This window comes from Crinia signifera, chromosome 6, assembly GCF_055691185.1.
Source record: "Crinia signifera chromosome 6, ASM5569118v1, whole genome shotgun sequence".
Lineage (NCBI taxonomy): Eukaryota > Metazoa > Chordata > Amphibia > Anura > Myobatrachidae > Crinia > Crinia signifera.
This window is the reverse complement of record NC_139222.1, coordinates 66,980,467-67,004,880: the sequence shown is the minus strand read 5'-3', so window position 1 is coordinate 67,004,880 and position 24,414 is coordinate 66,980,467. Positions and strand designations below refer to the sequence as shown.

At 44.1% G+C, this 24,414-nt stretch overlaps 1 protein-coding gene across 3 annotated transcripts in view; it reads right to left on the bottom strand.

Annotated features, from left to right (window-relative positions):
* The window catches only part of ADK (adenosine kinase), a 279,777-nt gene that overhangs the window by 81,695 nt on the left and 173,668 nt on the right, over positions 1-24,414 (bottom strand). For 2 of the 3 annotated variants that reach the window (XM_083146206.1, XM_083146208.1), the window contains exons 5-6: positions 17,331-17,503; positions 10,957-11,107 (exon numbers count right to left, since the gene is read on the bottom strand). In XM_083146206.1, coding sequence (XP_083002332.1) covers positions 10,957-11,107; positions 17,331-17,503 — 324 coding nt within the window. The remainder of the gene's footprint in view (positions 1-10,956; positions 11,108-17,330; positions 17,504-24,414) is intronic. The other variant, XM_083146207.1, reaches the window with a different exon arrangement.

Below are 24,414 nucleotides of genomic sequence, written 5' to 3'. Positions count from 1 at the left end.
ACAAAACACCAACACCACATCGACCTTTGTCACATTGACCTATAGTCGTCAGCCCAATGACCCTTCCCCCTTCATATAATATACACTTGCACTGATCAGGTTGGGTTTTCACATTTGGCATGCATACACTCAATGCATTCAATACATATTTAGGGCCTGATTCTGCTTCACTTGCAAAAGCAAATCCAGTACTTGTGTAGTTTCACGGCGGCAGCCTAAGCTACGTTGTCAGCGTAGCCCAACGGCTGCCTAGCATAGTAAGCGTACTATCTCTGCGGCAACCCTGCGTAGTTAGAGTAGTCACCGTACCGTCCCCGGGAGCTGCAGCTCTGTCCATGGCAAGCGCAGTGAGCGCCTCTCACACAGCGCCGTAATCGCCAGATCCCCTGTGCTGGCAGACACCGGCAGAGAGGGGATCATGCGGGAACCGGCAGACACATTTGCCAGTGCTCCATCTGACATACTGGCAAATGCCTTTTTTACAAACCCCCACTATCCATGTCAGCCCGAAGTGTGGCGAGCTCAGCGAGTCCCGCATTACGCATCCTCCCGACCTTTTCATACCCTCACTATCCACATCGAAGCGTGGCAAGCAGATTACTTCTTTACATGTAATCCGCGTCCGTTCGCCACACTTTATAAAATCAACCACGTCGACGTGGATAGTTGTGGTATAAAAAGGTCGGGGGGACGAGTAACATGTGCGCTCGCCACGCTTCGGGCTGGCGTGGATAGTGTTTAATATTGTCAACTTTTCGGCAGCCATAACTGACAATGTGACTCTGCTGTGTACTGCTGACTGACCACGCTGACCGCGGAAACAGTACGCTGGCTCTGACAGACGCTGGCTGCGCTAAGCAGCCGCGGGAACACTACACCACTTCTGACTAACTACGCTGACCGCAAGAACACTACGCTGATTCTGACAGGGACGCTACGCTGACGACGTAACTGCCGCCATGAAACTACACAATTACCGCAATTTCTCTCTCTAATGGACAAAACCATGCAGGTGGGGCAGATGTAACATGTGCAGAGTTAGATTTTGGTGGGGTTTGTACTTCAAACTGATATCTTAAAAAAGTTGACTGTTCTCAAAAGAATAAAAAAAAGAGTCCGTATACTGTAATTCAAATATTTATTTAAAAAGTATTTTTCAAACATTGGTGGTAACATTCCAGACAGTATTGATGTTCTTTCTGGTATTTAAAACACTTGAAAATAGCAAACAGGAGTATCCAACGCATTTCCAACCTTCTGACAATATTCTCAGGATGAGTGCGGTCAGTCCTTACAAATGGTGGAGTACCTTAGGTAAAACCAGAGTTTCCTTATTTTTTATTAAGGCTCAAAGTGATTTTACCACCGATTCTCCATTCCTCTCCCTATCTGGATCAATGTTTAGTCTTGTTGTGAAGAGGGGAAAAATCTTCTTATGGGCCTTTTGAGGACATCAAAAAACTTATTGCGAGACAAATGATTAAAAGTAGAAAATGGAACTTCTTCCTGCAGGGCCACCATACCTTTGTTTGATTGAGTTATTAATGGCCTCACTGTGGTCTATGTGGTTCATAAAAGTGTTTCGGGCTGGTTCAGACACCTCTAAAGATAAAATTGTAGGTAACCCAAAATAAATCAGTACAGATCTGCTAAATTCAGGAAGTGCTGTCTCCTTTAGGAGATGTGCTCTTGTGTACAGCACTGCAAGAATGTCAAGCAATATGCTTCACTGTCACTACAGGTCTTCGGAAAAGGAACTGGAGAATCTGACAAGCATTGGAGCTATATTCAGTATCTAAACATACAGTCATAACCATTGGTACACAGTGTCCCCTGTCTAAATAGTAATACTGCCTGCTGTAAGGTGAAAAAGGCCCCTTTTGTAGCAACTTAATCACATAATAGCTAGTGACATGTTTAACCGGCTCCTTAAAATAAATAGTCCAGCGTAAATGTTCAAATAAAGCAGTCAATGAACAGACTATAAACAAAGTCCGTCAAGAAGGCTCCACTGAGCACATCACACAACCGCTAGCTTTGCTTCTGGAATAGATGCAGCTACCAGACAGTTGGTTTGAGGCCAGGGGCTGTGTCAACACAAACCCGGCTAACTATTATTTCAATCCCACTTTACTCCCTTTATTAGGACATTGAAGGATTGTGAGCATGAGCCTTCTGTTCTGCTCTGTGTGAGTAATGGTAAAATAAAGGCAGCATACTTGCCACATAAAAACCATGCTATAGCAGCTAAGGAGGGAACTGGGGAGGAATGCTCAGTAATAAACCCAGCTTCAAAAGCCACACATAAAAATCTTATATTTAAAATAAATGATACTCAATGCCACACAAGTATAAAGGTCCATACACTAAGGATCTGGAGCACCCAGTTACAGAGTACAAAAATAAGCACAGCAAGAAAATGGTGATATCCTACCAGCACCAGTGATTCTATGCCGCTAAAAGGTTTGTCTGGGGCTATCCTATTAGCCCTGATGCCTGCATCCTTTCCCCGGATAACCGTTACTGGCGATTAGTCAATAAGCATCCACCGTGACCCACGTTAACACATGGGATTAGGACTCAAACCCGATCCCATGCATTGTCTTCACGGGTCCATTTTCAGTTGTTAAAAACGGCCACTAATTGGATAACGCGATTAATGACTGAAGCAGCTTCGGGGATAATAGGACATCCCCCTTACGGTTCAAGACAGTATAGGACAAGTACATTGTATATAATCATAGCTGAATCGGCATATGATATTGAAATTATTATGGCAGAAAAGGTAGTATGGAGGGGTACATGAAGGAAGAGGGTCCCGCTTGTGAGAGCTTACATACTAAATTAGAGGGTCAAACAGACAGATAAGAGTAGACCGTGACAGCAGAACAGAGGGTTTAGGATGAGAGTTGGCGGAGTTTAGTGTTGAGAGCCTGTTTAAAGTTATGTAGAAAGGTAGAGAATTCCAGAGTTCTTAAGGTCAATAGGTAACATATAAATACCTATTGGGGAGCAGCAAGCATATGCCTATTGTCATTACAAAGTTTTCTTATTTTTAGTTAGCCTTGTAACTTGTAAATGATAATCTATCCCCCTGGATCCCAATCAGTATTATGTTCTTGCCCATATTTTGTTAACAAGAGTTGCTATTGCCCGATGTTGTGCTTCGTAATCTTCCTCACAGTTTTTTATAAGGTGCACTACCACTTTAATATGGAAACTACCATGGCACCTTATTTGACACAACTACTAGCAATAAACAGTAAGAGGAGATCATTTAAATATACAAGGCTAACGGGGACGTGGAGGCGCTCACTAAATACAAAGAATTAAATAAAGTTTGTAAAAGGGAAAATAAAGCAGCTAACAAGGGAAAATGAAATGCCATTGGCCACTTAAAGCAAAACCAATCCCAAAATGTCTCAAATACATAAATAGCTAAATATTAATACAAGAACATAGACCCTTAAACCTACATTAAAAGAAATAGCGTTACTGAAGATGGATGAAAAATTTGTATTTAGTGCAGTTTTATCTTTGTCTTTACTAGGGAGGAGGAGGCAGTGCAAGCACCACATATGGGAGGAGCTCACTAGAACTAAATATATAATGCACTACAGAGGCAATCCACAAGATGCTTTGCAAAGTCATAACAAATAAATCACCAGGGCCAGATGGGATTCATCCAGAGAGTTGTAATGGAATTGAGGGAGGAGTTAGCAAATCCTATGTATTAAATTTTTTTATAGTCATTTTCATCTGATATGGTGCCAAAGGACTGGAGAATAGCAGAAATAGTACCAATATTCAAAAAAAGGAAAAAGATGACTGAGCAAATTTTAGACCTGTAGGTGTGCACAGCACATTTTATTAGGTGGTGCATCGCCAAAGTTGTGTGTCTAGCACCACCTATTGGGCGTGACTATCACCGCAATTGGTCTAACATAATTAACAATGCAAAACACACACGCAATTGAATGATGGGTGCTTCTTTTAGTAAAACAGAGTTCTAAAAAGCTAAAGTCTTTGGTAAAACGTAGTGTTCATAAGGGTGTGCACAGCATTAGGGTGCGTCTGGGCACCTCTAACACTCAATGTGCGCACGCCTATGCCTGTGAGCATAATATCAATTGTGCTGAAATCATTTGAGGGAATTTTAAGGGATGGTATCCTGAATTATTTAGAGGGGCATAGTATAATCAGCAGAAACCTGCATGGGTTTGTAAAAAATCGTTCTTGCCAAACTAACCTTATACGTTTTTACGAAGGAGTAAGCAAGAACATAGATGTGGGGTATGCTGTAAACATGGCCTACCTGTATTTTGCAAAAGCCTTTGATACTGTGCCACACAAGAGGTTGAACAACAAATGAGAGGATTTGGGTCTAGTGGTAAAAATTTGTAGCTGGGTAAGAAACCAGCTGCAGGATAGAGAGCATTGGTGGCAATTTAAGGTTGGATACCTGCTTTAAGTGGCATATTACTGGCGCCTAGTGTGACCTGATTACTGATGATATCTCCATAAATGTCATTATTATCAGCTTCAATTCCGATTAAAATAAAGCCATTCTACTTAATTTGTGTAGGTTTCCTCTTGTGTTGCTCTTGATAGTGTTAGTTCGTCTAGTAATCTGTTGTGTTGATTTCCTTTGTAACCCCTCTTTTGTTCCACTTACTTTTTTCTTTAGCCCTTAAATTTGATGCCTTCTCTCAAATGCTATTGGTTTAAAACAAAATATGTAATACTAGAGACAGCAGCTGTTTCCCCTTGTGGTACTATCATGGTTATTTCCTTTCTTAATGCCTTGTGGCAAAGTCATTTGTATGACTGCTGTGCTGAACAACAGAATCAATGGAACAGCAACCAGGTCGCTAAACTGTGGTGTGAGGGGCTGGCCGCAAGAATGGAACCATATAATATTGCACCGTGTGACACCGGCCATAAATGCAGTCTGGAACGTTTGTCACCTGTCAATGAACGCAAGCACTGAAAAAAACCCAAAGGTGATTAGATCAATTATAATATGTTCACAATACGCTTTACATGCACCAATCAGAGCAATGTGCTCTTATGGGGGAAGAGGATCGGTAATAGCTTATGTGAACATCAGAAACAGACCAATGAAGAGATAGAATATGGTCACTAGGTCGACAAGCATGAAGGTTGACAGGGTCATTAAGTCAACACAAGCATTAGGTCGACATAGGGAAGGTCGACATGGGGTTTTTCACTCCCCCCCCCCCCCGAATGTTGACACAGTTGACATGGACACTTCCCCATGTTAACGTAGTGCTTGTGTTAAGCTAATGACTGTTGACCTAACCCCATGTCTACCTAGTTGCTGTCTATCCAATGATCCATACCCAAAGAGATTGGTGATCCTGACATGGTATAAAGAGAGCCTGGCTCTTATTAAACATAGTAGAAAATTGCCTAATCAAGAAATAAGATCCCTGAAAAGCAGACAGACATTCTCCTAATTTGAAGAAAGGCTATAAAAATAAGAGAAGAACACATGTAAAATGGTTAGCCCTGCGGCAGGAAGAACCTTTTTTTTCTGATCCGCTTTTCATTTACATTTTAACAGTGTGTGAAATCTGGCCAGTCTTCACATGGAATCTTGCTTTGCCTGTCCCTGTAGGTGGTGTCATCTGGGATGGATGATAAGTGCAGCCAAAGCGATGCCTCACGCTCCCCCTGCCAGCCTGCTGCTGTGCTTATTCCTCCAGCGCCAAAGGGCTAAAGGAGCGTGCGGTACAAAGTGATTAATAGGGTGTCCCACAAGGTAGGCAGCAGCGCCCGACAGAACAACATTAATACATACAAAATTAGCATTGCTTGTGTACCACATGAAATACTATCTTTACGCAATTGCTTTCAGGCATGGATTGGTTGTGTTTAGGCACTGACAACCATTGACTGCTAGGAAACAAGATGGTAGCATTTATTTTTCCTTTGGTGCTGACACCACTATAAATAGGTGTGGAATAATAGAGTCAACAGTGACTGGACATAACAGTGTACCTTAACTGTCACTTGTGGAATACTGTGAGGATACATCTATTTACATTTTTGCAGATCTCCACTAGACAGAAGCCATCCCATCCTTTACACACGTAATAGAGTGGTGAGCATCACCAGCTCCTCAAAACTTGTATAGGTCTCCACTGCACAGTTATTCCACCTGCTTGGTCAACTCTCCAGTTACAACATAAAGTAAGCCCAAAGTATTCACATAGTCTAGATCCGTGGTACTCATACGAGGTCCTCTGGACTTTAAACAGTTCATATTTTCCAAGCCACCCAGGAGCAGTCACTAATGCATGGGCGCATTAGTGACTGCCATTTTAATGATATACAGGTAATCTGGAAAACATGAACTGTTTGGGGTCCTGAGGATTACGTTTAAAAACCACTGGTCTATATAGGTCATGATTGAACAAAGATTTTTCACTTGCAGCCACATTATAGCCAATACTGGGCTGAACAAGTTTCTGCGCTGGAAACTGCAATTACATATCATAAGGTTCTGTGCAAAAGATAATGTGTAGCACATACATACATACATACATATCAATACATACATTTTCTCAAATCTTTACTGCGAGAACAAGGAACCATGTAGTCATCTGTGAACGGCATATATTTACACCACAGGCAGAATTCCTTTATTGTAAGTTAAATTATTATGGTTGAATAAATCTGCATGCTACTAAACCATCACGCAGCGCATTACACTGGTCTGTCACAAACTGTGCACTGTTCCCTTTAGCGATGTGCAGGTGTTTTCTTGTATTAATTATAAACTGGGAGCAGATCACTGACAAGTTACAGGGGTAGATACCAAATATTAAGCAACAAGGTAACCAAAATGAAACGCAAGGGTCTAAAAAAAAAAAAAAAAAAAAAAAAAAGTGAGCTGCGTTTAGCAGCCCATTGAAAAGCTGATCACACAAAACACAGGGCTGCAGCAGCTGTCTCTCTAGCCTCGGGGAAGCAGGGCACTTGACAAAGCAGACAGCCTGCTACTGGCATGTGATTAGCAATGTGTGCGTTGTTGGAAGCGATAGGAGGCACGTCTCCTGTCTGTTACTGATGAGGAGACGCAGAGGGCAATGACACTGCGTCCTTTTGGGTTTATGCACAGCCTCGTTCCTTGTAAAAGGAGGAGAAAACGGTTTTGTGCAACACGGTTAGATCACGTTTTAGACTGAAAGCTCTTATAAATTAAACAGAAGGTATGTTTGTACCTACTGGAACGTACCAACCCCCATGGGCTATATATAAATGATGCTTTGTATGCCACTTAACTGTGTAAAGGCAAGACAATGCAATATATTCTGACACAATACAACCCTCAGTGGAAAATTACGGCTACGGCACTCGCCTAAGACGGATAATAAGAATAGGAGTTATTAAGTTATAAAACAAGAAGTATCATTTATATTTAACAATAAATTAGGAAAGTCCTTAATTAAACGTTATTTCACTTATTGAGTGGGGAAAACAATATATACATTGGTAAACAAGGGAAAGGTGTCAGGAACGTAACATGGCAGCTTAGAAATGGCATCTGTCACAATGATCAAATTACCAGAGGCAAGCTGATCGCGCATAGCGGGAGGAGAAAAGCACAATTGCCATCTTTGCTTAGGAGATTATGTGCGTGTGAGTGTGTGATTAGAGGCATGGGAAAGCAGATATATATGCTGTACCCAACCTCCAATTACAGTCAGTCAATCATGTACTGGGGCGAGGGGAAAAAGAAGCAAAGTTAACAAGAGAATGACTATTTCGGAGATAATTACAGCATTAGTGTCTTCTCGTCTCACCTCCTATGCACTGCGGAAGGCTACAACATACTGCCGCAGCCCTCTCCGGCACTGAAAGGGTGCGCAGAGAATAAAGCCTCAGCTTCTTGATATGCTTGCAGTGTCATTAATAGCGCTCGAGTCTTGGTTCCTTAGCAACAGACTGCCACCAAATATTTTGGCGGTGTTTCAGGGATCTCCCCCCTACACTTTCCCTCGCTCTCTTTTGTGCAGCTTAGCAGGACTATTACCTTTGACAGACAAGGGGGGTCCACTATACAATCACTAACTTTGCCTGGAGGGTGGCAGAAGATGGGAGAGTAAACACGACCAGTGCTTGTAGCATTCCAGAGGTATTAATACACAAGGTTATTTGGCAGCACATTATACTGATTTATACCTTATACATACATACACACATATATATATATATATATATACACACACACACACACACACACACACACACACACACACACACATATATTCTAACCACTGGGAGGTTAACAGCCTGGAGTCTTAAATAAGTACATCTTTAAATGACATGACAGCAAATGAAGCAAAATAAAAAAGTCACTACTTGGTTCCGAGCAGGCCTGAAAGTTACAGCTGCACTGAAGTAAAAAAAATGTAAATATGAAGGTGACTACAAAACCGAAACAAAGAATAAAATAAATTTATAAAAACCAGCAAAACAAAATGCATTTGTATTCTCTGTACAGCCTTGTCTTTCCTATAGATTGCAGGTAATCATGAACATTTAACCAAAACATAATGCAAACATACAATGCCCCTTTCACACCAGAAGCAAACTACCGGTTTAAAGATTTTCAACCCGGGAATTTTCTGAAAAACCCGTGTTTTTGGTGTGAAAGGGTCAACACGGGTCATAAATCCCGGCACTCCGACCCTGCTCTTGGCTAGGGTCGGAATGCTGGGATTTAAGACCCGTGTTGACCATGTCACACTACAGAAAGACCCGGGTTTTTCAGCAAATTACCGGGATGAAATTCTTTAACCCGGTAATTTGCGTGTCAGGCTGTACCTGGCAAAATGACCCGGCACTAAAAAATGCCGGGTAATTGCCAGGTGGCCCATGTGAAAGGGGTGTAAGTTAGAGAAAAGCAATTTCACACCTAATACAGCTTGAAGGTTAGTTTACTACCCTGCTCCATGTTGCTTTCAGACCTCATGCTAGCTGTAATAGTATATTACGTATTATGTAATACTCTGTGATGCAGATGCATTTGAATCACTGATTTAATTAGCAGTCTGACAGAATAGTGAGAGGACTTGATATCCAACAGGTATTCAATACTAAACACTTAAATATTACCAGGCAATGTTGCAAATAATTTGCCATATGCACTTTCCCTACCATTATAATTATCAATTCCTTATGTATTAATTGTTCCCCACCTGTTTGATGGTAATACAGTTTTGAAAGGTCTCTATATATATTCTGTTTTATTCTTTGTATGCAATTTGTTTGTTACGATCTACTCAATGTACAGCACACATGACATTACTCTGTATGAATACTGCTCAGTCAAAAGCTATATTCAAAGTACCACTTGTTGTCAAGTAACATTTAACAGGTGGCAATTTGGTAGCAATTATTGCAAATATCAAACATTTGCTGACTTAAAAGATGCACAGGTGGAGCTATTTATTTCACTTGATTCTGTCAGAAGACCTGCAAAACATGCACTGTGTGGGCTCCTGGGGACTGACTGACAACCTGTGCTATAGGATGTGCAATCTGTAAACATTCACCTGTTATTGAATTACACGACCAAGCATGTCCGTTATGCTGTATCTACAACTACCGATGATGAAAGCTACCAATTTATGGTGTGAGTAAATGGTGGCAAGTAAAAATACTATAATCTATGGGTAAGCTACAAAAGGTGCATATAAAATACTGTTAACCTTATCACTATAATTTTGCACCTTCAAATTATTAAGCCCCGTACACACAGGGCGACCCGGCTTTTAATTGAGCGATGTCCTGCAGCATGAACGCTCAGCACACATCGCGGTGCACCCGATCAGCACACTGGGATGCTTTGTGCTGAGTGTTCGGGCTGGGCTTTACCTATTTTTATAATAAGCAAAGCCCTGCGATCTAGGGAAAGACAGTGCAAGCACTGGCTTTCCCTGTGGGCGATATTATTGCAGAATACAATGTAAGGTGTAATAAATTGCATAATATTTGTGTGAGATTACACAAGGGGATGGACAGAACTTTGTGTCTACCTGTGCTGGAAACATTGTGTTGCTGCTGGTTCTAAGAAAAGTGTACCTGACATTTCAGCCTGTGCCAGTCAGTAAATGGGTCCCTAAGTGGCCATGTGATTGCAGAAGGAGAGGATGGGAGATAATGTAATAAACAAAATGGGCATCTAAAGCCTGTCTGCTCAATAAATCACATCATGTGACAGTGGTTGCCATGGTAATCATACAATAATATTTATTATTTTATGTATTCATTTTTTTATAGCAGATTACTCTTCTCTCAGATGCTTCTGTAAACACTTGATTTAGCTATTATGTAACTAGGCAAATCCTAGTAGAACTGCAGGAAGTAGTAAAGTGTTTACCAAAATAGAAGATTTGATGTTTACACTTTTACAGTGTAATGCTTGACAAAGCTAAAAGGTACCCATACACTGCAGCAGTGTATGAACACCAGATACCCTGCAAGCCGCCCAGTCACAGTTGTGATGGATCGCATGCGTCCCTGCTTACCGATGCCAGGAGGGAAGTCACTGAAGGGGTGGTTGGATGGCCAACCAGTCCGACCACCTGCTCGGGTCCGATGCGCATGGGACCGCGTATCAGACCCGACAGCATGTCAGGGAGAGCCGATTTAGACAGATTTAAATGGCCCAATTGGTCGCAATCTGACAAAATCAGCTCAGTGTATGGGGGCCTTTAGTTTGCAAGTAAGTAGTCCATAAATAATCTCTAAGACCCCCATCCCCTAAGGGGCATACACACAGGGTGTTTTCTGCTTATTTTCCAAGCGTCTAGATCTGTCTAGATCTCTTAGAAATTAAGCGCACAATCTCCCCGTGAATATGCAGCTTAAGATCTGTTCCAACGCCAATAAAAACAAGAAGAAGAATAAAGTGGTGCTTACCGCTATGTAGTACACTTTAGCTTTTTCGACCAGCTGCCAGTTCTCCTTCAGGTCGAGGTGCTTTGTTTTATCATAGCAATTAGCAGCAGCCAGGTTTGCTACCAGAGACCTGGAAAAATGTGTGTCAATTGTTAGGGTGGTGGTGTTATTCCTGTAAACAAAACGGTAATTTTTGAGTCAAGGAATATTGGTGCCGCAATGGTGCCCTAACAGTGACCAAGTAGCATTTACGTACATCCCAAACAACCCTGATGTGCGCACACTTAAAACAATAAACTAACAACATTACACACCTTAATCTACAACAAAGAGCTGAAAATATGGAAGTAGTTCTGGTATAAGATTGCAAACCAAAAGCTCTTGCAGAAATTATATATATATATATATATATATATATATATATATATATATATATATATATATATATATATATATATATATATATATATATATATATATATATATATATATATACGGTTTGTGGCGGCCCGGCACTCTCCTTAGTGTTGCAGCAGGCCCCGGTGCCTTCCCGAATGAAGGTAGATAAATGGGCAGTGATGGGCGGCACTCGTAGGTAACTTTCAAAAGGTTTTAATCAGGTGCGGCAAACGACCAACGTTTCGGGGTGCGGTAACCCCTTTGTCAAGGTGCTCAAACGGAAAACAAGTGCAGAATAAAACATCTTACCTTTTAAAGGTGAACATGGACAGTCCTCCCCGTCCTCCCCCGTGCGAGCGCGCCATGCAGAGCCTTCCGGTACGGAAGTTCAGAAGGCGGAAGTCGTCAGAGCCTGTATGCTGCTGACACGCTGGTGACCCGCATACTGTGGGTAGTCATGGCAACCTTCCGGATACAGCAGTATCTGCCCAGTCGGCTCTGTCTGACGCGGACCACACTAGAGGGGCAACAAAGAGAAATGTTTACAAATGCGTCATGTTAACTCAATGTGATAAAACGTGCATATCACTGTTACACTTTGAAAAAGCATATCATGGTGCCCAGTGTATAGACACATCAGAGTGCGTATATCAATAAGACGCTCCTGTCATTTAGTAAGGAGCGACCGCTGTGCAGTATAATGAAAAGGCTGATTGAAAGTGACATGTGCATATAGTAAATTACATTAAAAAGCGTTTCCAGTAACCCGTAAGGGGGGGGGGGGGTATGGTAACCGGATTCTCAGTTACAGTGAAATATGGGACATATAATGTACTTGGGGAGTGACCCTCTGTGGGCATTTATTGGGTGGCAGAAACCCCTGTTAAGGGGGGGAAAAGGGAAGTTCTCAGATATTCAGGAGAGAGTCGCGGTCACCCCGCTGGTATTGCAACGTCACGACTACTGTTTACCACATTTTTTTTTGGGGGGGGGGGGTTCTCACAACAATATGGACAGCGGCAGTCTATCATTAAGTCCCTCAGGTTTGGTGGTATTGAGACGATGGATCCATCTCGCTTCCAGTCTCAATAATTTTAGATCTCGGTCGCCTCCTCGGATGGACAGTGGGACATGGTCAACTAACATGTGCTTGAGATCCGACAGTTTGTGTCCGTGTTCACCGAAGTGCTTAGCCACCGGTTGTTCCTGGCTGTTATACTTCTTCTTAGGATGTAAGACTTGACTGATAGCCGATCTATGGAGGGCCATCCTCTCCCTGGCTGTTCGGATAGTTTTGCCCACATACAAGAGGTTGCATGGGCACTTGATGACATATATCACATGTGTAGACAAACAGTTGAGGACATATTTTATGGGGAAGGACTTGCCATTACGAGGATGTACAAAGGCTGGACCTGTTAGCATGTCCTGGCAGGTGGTGCACTTGATGCACTTGTAGCACCCGTTAGCCCTGGATAGAAAGTTCTGTGAAGGCTGACTGGATCTCCCAAAGTCCGTGATGTCATTATGGACTATGGTGTCCTTGATACTGCGGCCTTTTTTGTAGCACAGCATGGGCACCTGGCTATTGAGTCCTGGTAGGCTTTTGTCCGTCTTAATTATTGGCCACAGGGCCTTGGTTGCCCTAGGTAGTATGCTGCTGGATGTGCTTAGTTTGACCACAAATGGTAGGCGGTTGGAATTATGGATCCCGGTTTTGGTTTTAGCTGACATCAGGGTATTCCGATCCAGCATTAAAACCGTCTTTTGCTGCTGAGCCAGTTGGTGGGGGTCATAGCCTCTAACTTCAAACTTGGCACTGATGTCTTCCAGGACCCCTGGTAGAGAATCTCTGTCACTGATGATTCTGGCCGCTCTGATCATTTGTGATCTTGGTAGGGCTTTCTTTAATGCCAATGGATGAAAGCTGTTGGCTTTTAGGGCTACATTACGGTCCGTTGGCTTTGTATATAAGCTCGTGGACAGTGTGCCGTGTTCTAATTTGACCAGGACGTCCAGGTAGTTTATCTCTCTCTCGGACCATTGACAGGTGACTTTAATAGGTGACTGTCTGCTGTTGATGCTCCGTACTAGGGCCTCCACCTCGTTGGAGTTGCCCGTCCATACCAGGAAGAGATCATCAATATACCTGGTTAGTGTCAGGATCTTGCCTCTGGCTAAGGGGTTTTCATCGAACATCTGTTTTTCTTGTCTGAACATATAGATGTTGGCAAAAGATGGAGAGATCGGACTCCCCATTGCACAGCCCGATTTTTGTCTGTAAAAGACACCATTGAATAGGAAATAGTTCCTCGTCAAGGTGAGTCTCATGAGGTCCATGAACAAGTCCAAGTTCAGATCTGTCATGTCATTGCTGCTTAGGAACTCTCTCATCACCTCCAGACCTTCCTCCTGGGGGATACTAGTGTACAAGCTAGTTATGTCCATGGTGACCAATAAGGCCGAGTCTGGTATGGATGGTAATTGGGCCAAGACATTTAAAAAGTCTGTGGTGTCACGTATGTGTGACGGCTGTCGTATGATTATCGGTTGTACGATCCCATCCAGGAATTGAGAGATTGGCTGAAAGATGGAATTGTGGGCACTAATGATGGGACGGCCAGGTGGATCCTGTAGTGCCTTATGGATTTTAGGCACCGTGAACAGAATGGGTACCACAGGGTGTTCTTGTTTCAGGGCTATGTAGAGTTTCTCTGTGATGAACCGACAATTTAAGGCCTCCTTGAGGGTGGTATCCATCTCCCGGCTGTATTTATCGGTGGGGTCTTGGGACAGCTTCTCATACACTGACGTGTCGCTGAGTTGTCGGTTGATCTCAGATGTGTACGCGGTCAAGTTCTGCACAACCAAACCCCCAGCTGATAAGGGCGGGGGTTTGGTTGTGCAGAACTTGACCGCGTACACATCTGAGATCAACCGACAACTCAGCGACACGTCAGTGTATGAGAAGCTGTCCCAAGACCCCACCGATAAATACAGCCGGGAGATGGATACCACCCTCAAGGAGGCCTTAAATTGTCGGTTCATCACAGAGAAACTCTACATAGCCCTGAAACAAGAACACCCTGTGGTACCCATTCTGTTCACGGTGCCTAAAATCCATAAGGCACTACAGGATCCACCTGGCCGTCCCATCATTAGTGCCCACAATTCCATCTTTCAGCCAATCTCTCAATTCCTGGATGGGATCGTACAACCGATAATCATACGACAGCCGTCACACATACGTGACACCACAGACTTTTTAAATGTCTTGGCCCAATTACCATCCATACCAGACTCGGCCTTATTGGTCACCATGGACATAACTAGCTTGTACACTAGTATCCCCCAGGAGGAAGGTCTGGAGGTGATGAGAGAGTTCCTAAGCAGCAATGACATGACAGATCTGAACTTGGACTTGTTCATGGACCTCATGAGACTCACCTTGACGAGGAACTATTTCCTATTCAATGGTGTCTTTTACAGACAAAAATCGGGCTGTGCAATGGGGAGTCCGATCTCTCCATCTTTTGCCAACATCTATATGTTCAGACAAGAAAAACAGATGTTCGATGAAAACCCCTTAGCCAGAGGCAAGATCCTGACACTAACCAGGTATATTGATGATCTCTTCCTGGTATGGACGGGCAACTCCAACGAGGTGGAGGCCCTAGTACGGAGCATCAACAGCAGACAGTCACCTATTAAAGTCACCTGTCAATGGTCCGAGAGAGAGATAAACTACCTGGACGTCCTGGTCAAATTAGAACACGGCACACTGTCCACGAGCTTATATACAAAGCCAACGGACCGTAATGTAGCCCTAAAAGCCAACAGCTTTCATCCATTGGCATTAAAGAAAGCCCTACCAAGATCACAAATGATCAGAGCGGCCAGAATCATCAGTGACAGAGATTCTCTACCAGGGGTCCTGGAAGACATCAGTGCCAAGTTTGAAGTTAGAGGCTATGACCCCCACCAACTGGCTCAGCAGCAAAAGACGGTTTTAATGCTGGATCGGAATACCCTGATGTCAGCTAAAACCAAAACCGGGATCCATAATTCCAACCGCCTACCATTTGTGGTCAAACTAAGCACATCCAGCAGCATACTACCTAGGGCAACCAAGGCCCTGTGGCCAATAATTAAGACGGACAAAAGCCTACCAGGACTCAATAGCCAGGTGCCCATGCTGTGCTACAAAAAAGGCCGCAGTATCAAGGACACCATAGTCCATAATGACATCACGGACTTTGGGAGATCCAGTCAGCCTTCACAGAACTTTCTATCCAGGGCTAACGGGTGCTACAAGTGCATCAAGTGCACCACCTGCCAGGACATGCTAACAGGTCCAGCCTTTGTACATCCTCGTAATGGCAAGTCCTTCCCCATAAAATATGTCCTCAACTGTTTGTCTACACATGTGATATATGTCATCAAGTGCCCATGCAACCTCTTGTATGTGGGCAAAACTATCCGAACAGCCAGGGAGAGGATGGCCCTCCATAGATTGGCTATCAGTCAAGTCTTACATCCTAAGAAGAAGTATAACAGCCAGGAACAACCGGTGGCTAAGCACTTCGGTGAACACGGACACAAACTGTCGGATCTCAAGCACATGTTAGTTGACCATGTCCCACTGTCCATCCGAGGAGGCGACCGAGATCTAAAATTATTGAGACTGGAAGCGAGATGGATCCATCGTCTCAATACCACCAAACCTGAGGGACTTAATGATAGACTGCCGCTGTCCATATTGTTGTGAGAACCCCCCCCCCCCCCCCCCCCCAAAAAAAAATGTGGTAAACAGTAGTCGTGACGTTGCAATACCAGCGGGGTGACCGCGACTCTCTCCTGAATATCTGAGAACTTCCCTTTTCCCCCCCTTAACAGGGGTTTCTGCCACCCAATAAATGCCCACAGAGGGTCACTCCCCAAGTACATTATATGTCCCATATTTCACTGTAACTGAGAATCCGGTTACCATACCCCCCCCCCCCCCCCCTTACGGGTTACTGGAAACGCTTTTTAATGTAATTTACTATATGCACATGTCACTTTCAATCAGCCTTTTCATTATACTGCACAGCGGTCGCTCCTTACTAAATGACAGGAGCGTCTTATTGATATACGCACTCTGATGTGTCTATACACTGGGCACCATGATATGCTTTTTCAAAGTGTAACAGTGATATGCACGTTTTATCACATTGAGTTAACATGACGCATTTGTAAACATTTCTCTTTGTTGCCCCTCTAGTGTGGTCCGCGTCAGACAGAGCCGACTGGGCAGATACTGCTGTATCCGGAAGGTTGCCATGACTACCCACAGTATGCGGGTCACCAGCGTGTCAGCAGCATACAGGCTCTGACGACTTCCGCCTTCTGAACTTCCGTACCGGAAGGCTCTGCATGGCGCGCTCGCACGGGGGAGGACGGGGAGGACTGTCCATGTTCACCTTTAAAAGGTAAGATGTTTTATTCTGCACTTGTTTTCCGTTTGAGCACCTTGACAAAGGGGTTACCGCACCCCGAAACGTTGGTCGTTTGCCGCACCTGATTAAAACCTTTTGAAAGTTACCTACGAGTGCCGCCCATCACTGCCCATTTATATATATATATATATATATACATATACATATACATATATACACACACACATACATACACACACACACATATATATTTAGTGTCTCTTAAAATGGCTAAATAATCTTCTAAAACATACAAGCAACATCACTTTGGTGTGCACATTGTAAAGGGGGGCCACAGTTTGAAGACCCATGTTATAAATGAACCAGTCCAACACAGGTGATGGCAATCATAAATTAACAGGGAAATCCAGGAAAAGAGCATTTTGTACCTAATGGAGATGGTCATGTTGGAGGGTATGATAGTCTTCCTGTTCGCTAGGGTAAAGCAATGCAATAGTGTATGAACAATTAAGGAGCAAGCAGGTAGTGGACATGCTGAAGGAGAAGGTAGTAGCTAACCTGTTGTCTCCAGTAATACAAGCCGCACATGTGCCTGTGGGCTGTTCGCTCTGCTCGTAGTAGTGTGCATCAACATGGGCCTCTTCCGCTTTCTTCTTCAAGATCTCTCCAAATTTATCTGTGCCAATACATCCAAAAAATGTGGCCACTTTATAAGGTTTCTGGATCATCCACTGCAAAAAAAATAAAGGGGGAAATGAGAGTAGTTACCACTGGCTAAAGTTTCTGGTTGAAGAGTCAATGGGGGAAGTGTCAGTTTGGAGTAAGCTCCCAGAAGAGCACTGCCGATCGCAAACAGCGTTGGCGTTTTGATTGCACTGCCAGAACACCAGGTAACACATGGCACAAAGCCTCTACAATACCTCACACCCTAGCTCTTTCTTTTTGTGCTAAAACCTTTCCTCTACTCAAAAGATATTATAAAAGTATACATTCTAATGTTGGAAGAATATCAAAGAAAACAAGTCCATTGTACATTGTAGTCCACGATTACATTAGAATGCAATTTTCAAATCCCTACAGACACTTTAGAATAGATTAGTGTACATCATTTACGGTGTGCCTCCTACCTTTTAGGAATTACCGGAGCTCTTCATCGTTCAGGCGCTGTTTATCAACAGGCTCGTTAGCATGCTGACACTACATAGCAAACCCTACTGAGGTGGGTATATTTCACAGCTGTCAATCACACGCTCTGTTTCAGATATGCCTGTTCCCAGAGCAGACAACATACAGTGGAACGCAGTTGTCAAACAGTAACTTCCTATTCGCTATGTCAGAGGAAGCTCCACTACTACTACTACTAATAAATCAGAAGACTTTCCATTGTAACCTTACTACATAAGTATCATGCTAAGTAAGCACAGAACATGTATGCTATAGGTAGTGGGGTTTCCTTTGATTGTGTGACCAGCTTTGACACAGACCTGCCAACAGATGTTCCTTAAAGTGGCAGCATGCTCATAAACTGGCTAACAGGGAGAGTAAACAGGGATAGTGGAAATATAGGGGTGTATTCAATGCGGACGGTGAGGGGGTTAAATGGCGGTGATCAGAGAAAACAAGCGATCCTCGCTGTATAACCCCCAAGCTGGCCGCTCACCCTATTCAACACGCCGGGGAAATCAAACAGTGAGGCTCGCGGCTAATGTTGGGAGCCCGCTGCATTTAGCCGCTAGCATCGCTGTTCTAGCGGCCGCACATGCTGTTTCCCCCTCGCTCCACAAACCTAATAAGGGGGAGACGGTGTGTGCAGGGGGTTAGTTGAATACTGACAGGGGCGAGCTGTGACCGCGAGCAGGCAGCACTGCTCGCGGTCACAGCTCGCAGAAGGCATTAAATACGGCCCATAGTATATGATACACATGACATCAATTGGGCCAAGGATAGGAACAGCTTCATCTTTTGTTGCAATACCTTCCATTGATAACTTTCAAGAAAAAAAAAAATCTATATCAGTTGTTAAGAAACAAATAAATAGGGGCAGTATGATATTGGAAGGAAGAATACATGCATATATGAATCCATTCTTATTTGACACTTCATTAAGAAATGAAGGCTGCAAAGGACAGATCTCCCACGGGAACATGTGCAAAGTACTTTTATATGGGAAAACATAGCCAAACGTGTAGTTGGTCAGCTAGTACTTGCGGCTATTGCAATGGTTACAACACTATTGTGAATCACGACACCCTAGAGTAGCAGGAGTTTTTCTTATAGTACTCCTAAGCCCAGAGTTTATCTTTGAGATCTTTATCTATCTTTTGCTAAGCCCAGTGAATGCCGCAGCGCTTTACAGAGAAGATTTGAACATTCACATTAGTCTCTGCCCCAGTGGAGCTTACAATCTATATTCCCTACAAATATCCGGCAATAGAGGATCCGCACACTCTTCTATATCCATATCCAAAAGGTGCATAGTAATAAGTTTTTTATATGTTATGCCCTTCCCATTCACAGAGAGTCAGGAACAGAGACTCGCAACGCCACCATTTGAAATTTAAAAAAAGCTTTAGTGTTAAAAAAATGAACATGTAGTATTAAGCAGTAGCTTGAAATCGAAATACTTAACACTCCAGTGTGTTCACAGGGAGCTGCTCCCACAGCAGTTAGCCCCGAACATGGTCTGACAGCTGTTTTGGTGTTCTCACACCATCATCCAGGGCACACCGATACAAACACAAGCCTATATCTATCACCAACACCTGAATATAAGAATACCATAACCAAGCTTTAAAAAAAAAAAAAATAATAATAAATATGGAAGCGTCAACCAAAAAAGAAAAAAAGGCTCAAATCAATGTATATACACACATCCGACCTAGAACAATTACCTACCACATGTACTCATACAGATATTCTAGGGTTAATTTGTTGGGAGCCAATTAGCCTACCAGTATATTTTTCGGCTTGTGGAAGGAAACCGGAGTACCCGGAGAAAACTCACGCAAGTACAGGGAGAATATCCAAACTCTGCACAGTTAGGGCCATGGTGGGAATCAAACCCATTACCTCAGTGCTCTGAGGCAGTAATGCTAACCATTACACAAACCATACTGTCCATGGTATCAGGTCATTTGATGGACAATATCCATTATTACAGAAAAGTCCTTATGTTACTGAGCAACAAGAAGAAGAAAAAACTTTAGAACATAGAGCCACACAAATAGTTATGTGACTTGACTTCTATTGGACTCTGGGAATGCCGAATTATGAGATATATCTATCGACAGACACCGGGCCAACACAAATTTTGAGCCTGGGTTCTGCAAATCTGATTTGTTTTCTTCCACATTACTAAATAAGGGGAAAAAAATGATTTACCTGGAAAAGTTTGCTTTTGTAGCCATCAAAACGAAATTACATATTTTAAGTTCCCTTTTTTCCAGAGTTTTATTTTATGTAAAAATAAAACAAGACTTGGTTTTGATTTTGAATTACTTTTATTTAGAAAAACAAATGTAAAAGGAACAACTACTGTACATACGGAGCAATCTCAGTACCTATCGGATTAGATTGCTTAAGGTGCCCACACACGCACCATTCCCGGCGTGCGTTGTGGGCTTAACTAGCACACATAGCATTGCATCGTATGCCTTGTGCATACGATGTGCATGCGATGCTATGCTAGAAAAAGCTAGTACAAAAATGATGTGCAGCACATACTTTTTGTACTGTACGATGAGGTGCCGCGGGAGCGCGCACCCCATCGTACAGCATCGCACCTCCCGCATCGGTGCGTGTGTGGGCTCCATTAGAAATTAAGTACGGACCCACAGGGAACGGTCTTTCCTGCTCCGCACGTTCGCTCAGCACACACCGTGGGGTGTATAGCGAGGTGTGCTGAGCGATCTGTGCTTAAATAAATAATCATTGTGTTGATTTGTTGGACATATTATTATGCAGTGTATATACTGTAAATAGGCAACTTAGGTAGAATTTACCCGGCACTCAATAACCAAAGGTTGCCAGTACTGCAGTAATGCAACAGACTGAAAGAGAAATAAGTATACTCACTATGTCATACAGCACAATAATAAAAATGTAGTTTAACAGTGTGCAGCTAAGTAAACAGCTGCTAGTTAATGAATAAAAGGAGGCAGGAGTATATTCAAGTGTCAAAAATATACCAGAGCACAGCTAAACATATAAAGCTGAACAAAAACAAACATTCCACATTTCTAGAGAATCAATGTAAACGGAAATCTGTTTAATGTCAAACATAGAAGTTAGAACAAACAAATTGAGAAATAAATTTAGGAGCTCTATTCAGGAAAAGATCTTGTTCATTATCGAGCAATATCCACACAATACATATTTTACACTTGTTTTCACAGCTATTAAAGCAAAAACCTCCCTCTAAAGGAACAGCGGCTGCATTGAACCCAACAATAAAAAGCACAACAAAATGATGCGACATAAAGAGCAAAATCAAAGTATGTGCCAAGAGAAGATATGCGGGTAAAAAGCTCAAGAGTGCATTAAACATGGCCATGAGCCTATCATAGGAATGAAGCACGTGCATTATCCTGATGGCTTACAGACCATGTCTAGGTCGACAGTCAATAGATTGATATGCACAAGGGGTCAACATTCTCAAAAGGCCGACACAAGCAAAAGATATACATTTTTTTTTTTAGATTTTCATACTTCCCTATTCCACAGGAAGTCCTACTGGGGAGGGAAAGTGTGACATGCTAAGCATTACACCATTTGGGGGACCACGTGCTTGGTTGTCAACATTGATACTAAAAAGATGTGAAAAAAAAACATGTCAACCTTCTCATGTATCCACCTTTCCCATTTGTCAATGTCGATCTTGTACATGTTGTACTTTTGAATCAAATCTCTGATAACCCAAATAGGCTGTTGTGAGCCAAAACTTAATTGGATAGCACTCAGATAAACAATGACCATGGGTAACTTGATACCACCTAGTTTCATACTTTTCTAAGCATCTGTTCCAACGGCACACGCCAAGGTGTAGAAGAAAACAGTATCAAGTGCCTGAAGCAGGACTTGACTGCTTACAGAACCATCCAATCAAGGTGCTACCTCAAAAGATAGTTAGGGCCTGATTCTGTTTCACTTGCAAATTTTCTCTAATGGACAAAACCATGTGTCCTGCGGGGGGGGTCAGATGTAACATGGCAGAGAGTAAAGGCCCCCGACTTCCCCGGCACCTCCCCGGGGTAGCTTGATAACGTTGGCACTTGATGTGCCATTTTTTACATGTGATAAATCATCTCGATTCATCGCATGTAAACCCGGGGAGCGGGGGGGGGGGGGGGGGGGGGGGGGCTGCAGTACAGGGCTGCTGGTGGGGGGCGCTGCTAAGGCAGCGTGCAGGGGACAATGCGGGGGACAGTGACAGAGCCGGGCGGGGGGAGCTGTCAGTGCTGGAAAAAAAAGCCCATACAATGAATGGGCAGCCTGTGATTGGCTGAGCGCTCTCTCAACCAATTGCTGACTGGCTGAGAGAGCGCTCAGCAAATCAAAGGCTGCCCATTCCTTGTATGGGCTTTTTTTTCCAGCGCTGACAGCTTTTCCTGCCCGGCTCTGTTACTGCTAACTCTGTGTCCCCCGCAGCGCACCCCTGTCTTACTAGCAGCGCCCCCCCCCCCCCCCCGCATTGACGGCTCCCGGCTGAGATAGTGCAGGCGGGGACCGCAGGCATCGCAGAGCAGAGACTGTCGGCGCGGCGGGAGAATAGAAAGGAATCTTATTCAAAAGACTGGGCGGCCGCTGATTGGCTGAGAGCTCAGCGGCCGCCCGGTCTTTTGAATAGGTTTCCTTCCTATTCTTCCGCCGCGCCGATGGTCTCTGCTCTGCGACGTCTGCGGTCCCCACCTGCACTACCTCCGCCGGGAGCCGTTAATGCGCGGGGGGGGGGGGGGCGCGCTGCTAGTAAGACAGGGGGGCTGTATATAAAGATATATCGGCTCTGAACATCATGGGTGCTAAAAAGCACCCATGATGGCTCAGATTCTGATATATGTTATGTTCTGCAGGTCCGACACCGTGATCCGATCCGATGCGCGCGGGACCGCGCATCAGATAAGATGTCAAACACATGCGATTTTGGGCCAATTTCACTTGATTTATCGGATGAAATCGGCCGAGAATCGCATAGTGTATGGGGGCCTTAAGATTTGGTTGCGTTTTTACAAACTGAAATCTAAATTGCAGTGTAAAAATAAAGCCGCCAGTATTTTCCCTGCACAGAAACAAAATCACTCCCACAAATCCAACTCTCTGCACATGTTATGTCGGCCTCCTGCAGTGCACATGGTTTTGTCCATTAAAGAGAATTTGCTTTTGCAAGCAAACTAGAATCAGGCCTCTTAGTGTCAAGTAAGGGCTGTAGGGAGCATTGCATCTCCCAATGGTAGAGACTTGTGGTTGGCTGAATGTGGCCTGGTGTTATCGTGCACCAATACTATGACTGTTCACAGGAACAGAAATGGTTTTCAACTAATTGTCCTCTATAACCATCTTGAGGTGTTGCAATACCGGTCTGATGTGTTGTAATAGCGGACAGCATTCACAATATCTCCCTGAAGTCCTAAAACATGGTCACCACCTTCTTTTCTGCTGGAATGGTTTTTAAAATCTTTGAATCCTCTCCAGAGTCACATGATACATCCCCATTTTATTGCCTGCCGTGGCGGTTTTTACCTATGGGCTGCAGCCCTCCCACCCCAGGTAAAATCCACCACTGTAGTGCAGCCAGGTGCAGTCTGTGAGACTGCTCTGGCTTCACTGCGACTGGCAGTGACTTCCTATTGGAAGTCCGACCTGCCAGTCACCAAGGAAGTCCCATTGGAAGGTGTTCCCTCCCTCCGGGATGCCTTTCTGCGGGCTGCCATGCAAATTGTGCAGTGTTCTCAACCTCTGTCCTCAAGGGGTGCCGGACGGCTCCCCGACAGTCGGGATTCCGACAGTCAGTACTCCGACTGCTCCCTTGTGGGGGTCCAAGACCCCCATAGAGGGAGAATAAAATAGGTGGCGAGCGCAGCGAGCCCGCAAGGGGCTTCATTGCGCTCCCCACGCTGTGCAGTCGGGATTCCGACGTCTGACTAATGACTGTCGGAATCCCGACTGTCGGAGTATTATACCACACCCTCCTCAAGTACCCCCAACAATGCACATTTTCCAGGTCTCCACACAGAATCACAGGTGAAATAATTAGTTCCACCTGTGGATCTTTTAAAATGTGTCCGTGAGTAATGAGTGCACCTGCTGGGTGACGGTACACACCAGGACGACTAGGGCCTGATCCGCACAATCTAGATCCAATTCCGATCAATTGGATGTAGATTGTGTGCTGATTGGGCCCTTTTCTGACCTGGTGTGGACCGATACCGATCCGATGCGCGGTCCCGCGGGTCGGTCGGTCGTTATTGAGATCCTACCTGCTGCAGGTAGGATCTCAATGACGACCATACAGCCGGGTGCGGGTCGCCATCGGATCGGACCCGCTCACGGTGCACATCGTGAGCGGGTCGTGCCCCCCCGCGTCATCGTGAGCGGGTCGGACGAGACACTGACGACCCGCTCACGATGTGCATCGTGAGCGGGTCGT